Here is a 5,279-nt window from a genome sequence, read left to right on the forward strand (position 1 = left end):
TGTAGAGATGTATTCTTTTGAGAAAAATAATTCAGAATTTTTTAGGTTTCGCCAAGTGATTTTGAAATAAGTTTGAAAATAGTTGAAGAAATAGTTTTTGGAAAATTGATTTGAAAAAGTTAGATTTTGAATCTAACTTAGAACTTGGAATAGATCTGGAAGAGACTTGAAGTTCTAAGTCTTGGAATAATCGGAGATTTGAAAATAAATCTTGAAAAAGGAGATTTGGAACTGGGATAGAATTTTGAAGTCAAAATATAAAGTTTCAAAGTTAAAATGAACTTTAAATTTGAATTGATTGATTTTGAAAAGGAATTTTGATTTTGAACTTAAATTCAGAACCTGAAACAGGAATTGAATTGGAAATTGATTTTAGACTTGGAAAATATATTTAAAAAATGGTCTTGGAAATAGAATTTGAAATTGGAATTTTGAAATCCAGATGGAATTTGAAAATGGATCTTAGAAATTCATATGGGATTTAAAGATAGAATTGGATTTGAGAAATCCAGATGGAACTGATTTGAGAAGTTCAGATGGGATTTGAAGATGGAATTGGATTTGAGAAATCCAGATGGAATTTATAAAAAATAGAATTAAATCTGGAATTGGATTTGAGAAATCCAGATTAAAAAAAATAGAATTTTAAAAATGGATTTTGGATTCGAGAATCCAGATGAAAACCGAGAATGGAATTGAGTTTGAAATTGAAATCAAGTTGGAAAATGGAATTGGATTTTGGAAATCCTAAATTGATCTTTGAAATTTGCCTTGGATTTAGAGAAAACCGATCTTTGAGATTCAGAATCAATCTCAAAACTTTGATTTTGGATGAATGAATTTGATTGAGAATCAAGACTCAATCTTAGACAGAACTTGGAGATTGTGGAATTCGAAATAGAGAATAAACTTGATTTTAAACTTGAATTTTGAAATCAGAAGATGAATCTGGGATTTCAAAGTTGATTTGAACTTTGAAATTTGATTTGGAATATTGAATTGATTTTGAAATTGAATCTTTGAACTGGGGAATGAATTTGGAATTTCAAAGTTAAATTGAACTTTGAAATTTGATTTGAAGTTTGAATTTTGAAATAAGATAGAATTGAGAATAAAAAGATGAATTTGAATTTATAAATAAGAATTGAAGATTGATTTGAGAAGTGAGGAAGACATTTGGAAACTTACCTCAAAATCACTTGGATGATTTGAAATAATATGAAAAAGAATGCAATTCTATCCTAAATGATGAATGAATTAAAAGAATTTTGAAAATTGAATTTGAAAAACATATTTCATTCTCTAGGAGAATTGAAATAAGATTAAAGTCATAATACATTCATGACTATGGTCACAGATGTATTATGAAATAATATGTATTTAGATTCAGATAAAGAATAAAATACATTTTATTGCCTTTATAGGGTTTGAAATAATATTAACCTTCAATATATCTTCACTATGCCCATGAATATATATATTTTAAGTTAATTTACAAGTCAAACTTTGATAAAGGAAGAAAATTTTAGAAAATATGATGATTTTCAAAAAGAGACCCAGTGTGGATCCAATGTTATTCCATAAAAGATAAAAAACCTAAGTATTGTTCACATTTTGACTATGACCATAAATGTGAATCATTTACTTAGTATTAATTATCTCTTATTAGAAAAGGTGCATGTGTCATTCGTGTTTCCATTCGTGAATTTTTGAAATAAAAGAAAAAAATGATATGAAACAGGTAATTCATGATATTTACATGCTCATATATTCTATTCTAATACTGGAAATGTAAAGAATTCTCATTATATCTAGCTATTACATTTATTAAACTAGAATTGAAATGATAAAATCCTAATCTAAAAGAGAAAATAAAAAAATTTCATATATCCCTGCAAAACAAGGTCAGTATAAAGCAATATGCGGAAGATATATGAGAGAACAAAGAATATTATATGAGAACTAACATGTATATGAAAAGATTTATGTCAAATGCATGTGAGGATGTGTATATACATGGAGAAATAGGATATACATATCTAAAGACAAGGCTTAGACCTAATGAGAAATGCACATGATTATACCTAATCTATAATGGAAATACCTAAGTTGATGATGATGCAAAAACCTAAGACCTACTGCAAGGACTGAGTGCATATATATATATATATATATATATATATATATATATATATATATATATATATATATATATATATATATATAATGCCTAAGTTGATGGAGGAATGTATGTGCAATGTAATGTTGGATGTGGAGGTATGTAATGGTGTTGTGAAATGGAGATAGGTGGAATGGGAGTGAACACAGTTGCAGGCGTACTGCAAATGTTGCAGTGAGTATGGTGGCCGGTGTGGCCTAGTGAAGTGATGTTGTTGTAATTGACAGGAAAGTGGAGTGATAAGGTGTAGCAATATAATGTACACAGATGATAGCTGAGAATGATAGTGTAGGTACTAATGTGCTATAGGGAGGTGAATGAGGGTAGGTATGCAGTGATGTGGTTGTGGTAAGGATGAAAGATATGGGTGTAAGGTGTGCAAGGATACAGGCGTTGTGCATGTACTATGTACAGGGGATGGAAGTGAGGGGCTGGTGCTTATAGAAGGTGAATAGTGTGAAGGTGCAACGTATGTATGAAGCAAAGAATAAAGCTGGGAAAAGGTTGACAGCCACGATGCAGAAAACGAAGAAGGAAAGGGTGAGTGGCAATAAATGTAAGTTGTACAGGGGATGTTACAGTAGTAGGTAGATGGGTAGGATACTGAATACAGGTGCCGCTACCAGTGGGGTATATGTGTACAGGGGAGATTGTGTATAGGTGGTGTGTTGGGATTGAAGGTGGTATGTGAGCATGAGATTGTAGCATGACACATTAAAATAGACAGAACATCATCCATGGTAGCGCTGACCTTTTGATCCAAATACACCAGGATCCCATTCATTCAACCCACAAAGAGCCTCACGATTTGTCTTTTCATAACTTGAAAGATCAATGAAGAATTTGGGAGCATATTTACCCATCCAAAGTTATTCATCTATTACTGTTACTGAAAGGTTGGCCATGCCACTGACTCTTTCGACACTAACAGGGCAAACCTTGAGAAAATACTCTCGTTCGGCTCTTTCCAATAGAGTCCTCACAGGTTCTACAAGAAAACTATCTTCAGAACCACCTCAACAATACCTTTTCTTCCCAAGAGCTCCATCAAGATCATGAATTGCAACTTTCTCAGTTCTTAGGAAAGGCTCAACTAAACTCTGGAAGAGACGATGAATATCAGATCCATTAACAACATTAGACACCCATGTGATGAGAAGGATACCAAATGATTTCCAGTAGGACGTGATTTCATCGGTGATGTAGTGCTTATCCAAGCACTGATGCAGCCTTGATTTTGTCAATAAGATTGTGGTAGATTTCAAGAACATTGGCTCCTCTGATCAGGGAGAACCGAGCTCTTTGATCTGAGCAGTATAGCCTCTGCCAACAACAACAATCTTGATGCCGAGACTCAAGATCATTCTCCTTAGTGAAGTTATCACATTCTCTCACAAGCAACCCAACAAACTACTTTGTTACCTGAAATCATAATCTAATCCAGCAAAATAGACATGATGGGAATACAAATTATATTAAAGCATACGCATTAAATTAATGACCATTTCGGATGGATGGACTCAACGGATGAAAATGGATAAATGCATAGATGAACTGAGTATACAGCAATACAAATAAATATCATGTAGCATGGATTGAGAGAGTGAAAAGGATCTCAACAAAGGAAAATGTAAAACAACAAAGAAAATGTTATAAACAATAGACTACGAATCACGCCCTAATGCTAACATGAGTTGGACGAACAATCTATGCCAATGCTCATGAAAATATGAAACGTAAGATCAACCTTAGTAAACAAAAAAATTTGACAATCACCTAATCGTTGAGATGATCTTCATGCCTGTGATCCTCATAAACTGGGAATGTCAAAATTAAAGAATTCCATAAGATGGGCCTCGATCAGTTTCGGTCATCTTGTTAGACTCATGCTTCTTCTGCTTTGGTATAGGCCTGATTCCCCTGAACCTGTGCCACCCTTTTCTTTTGACCACGTTGGTTGTTGGTTTCATCCCACGTTTCTGCAGGTTCTCCTCCATATCGATCATATCTTTGGACCATTCAATTCCTCTGAAGAGGCTGCGAGAGGTTATTATTTTACCTCGAATGCTGATCCTGGGATCATTTAGATACCCAACACCTTCCTGAGAGTCTATGGTGGGGAATACCCAAACCTTGTCAATTGTTTTCAGAACCTGCGAGTCTCCCATGACAGATGGGTATGGAGGTTGGAGCTCACTAGTCATGCCTAAAGTGTATATGTATTTAATGAAAAATAGTTAACACACTCAGTGTTTGTAGCGAATGGACGTGTAGTGCATAGTGTAAACAATGGAAAATAAAAATACACAAATGCAGGAAAGTATGGTGTCGCTATACTATGATGAACAGAAACTTAGATTACACAGAAAATGGAACGTGAACGTCGTAGATATGTGCTGTAAAAAAAATGCTGATGAAGAGGATGATGAACTACCAACTGGTTGCAGAGGAAACAAATGGATATGTTGTTGATATACAAAGACCCATATGCAATGGGAAATCAAAATATCTAGATGATGTTGAATTAAGGCACTGAAATGAAGATTATAATGAAGTACTAATGAGGGTGAAAACATAAATCATAAGAAAATGGGAAGAACTAGCATCAGAAATCAGACCGATAACAATATGTTAATCTAAAATAAAATAAAAATAAAAAATAAAATAAAATAAAATGAAAAGAAATGAATGTAGGAACATAATCTTTCTGTTGATGTAGTACTGTGTAAACTGATATTGCTATATGCAAATCGGGTTTACGGGGTGTGCGTTAATGAGGCTTAAAGCAAGAAAAACAAAAGGGAAATCATAAATTACAGAGGGAAGAAAGAACACTTACCGTGGTTTTGTAGGGATTGAAGACCCTTCGGTCGATCAAAGGAGAAATTCCAAGGAGAAGGTAAAGGGGAAGAGGAAGATGATCGTGAAAATGGAGGGGTCGAAGATGGATAATTGAAATCAAAATTAAAATGAAAATAAGAAGTAAAACATCACGATAGAAATCAAAATATAAACAAGAGATCAAAATCAGAACGGAAATTAGGCTATAAACAGAGAATTGAAAATCAAAGGAGAAGTCGAAACTGAAAAGGGGAAAGTA

The 5,279-nt window shown here is 33.4% G+C and overlaps 1 protein-coding gene across 1 annotated transcript; it reads right to left on the bottom strand.

Annotated features, from left to right (window-relative positions):
* Window positions 1-4,011: 4,011 nt before the first annotated feature.
* Window positions 4,012-4,383, bottom strand: LOC149828486 (uncharacterized). The gene has a single exon (XM_090017063.1). The coding sequence runs from the start codon at window positions 4,381-4,383 to the stop codon at window positions 4,012-4,014; it is 372 nt and encodes a 123-aa protein (XP_089873189.1).
* Window positions 4,384-5,279: the final 896 nt, after the last annotated feature.

The sequence above is a fragment of the Nuphar pumila genome, chromosome 9, assembly GCF_984573655.1.
Source record: "Nuphar pumila chromosome 9, dmNupPumi1.hap1.1, whole genome shotgun sequence".
NCBI lineage: Eukaryota > Viridiplantae > Streptophyta > Magnoliopsida > Nymphaeales > Nymphaeaceae > Nuphar > Nuphar pumila.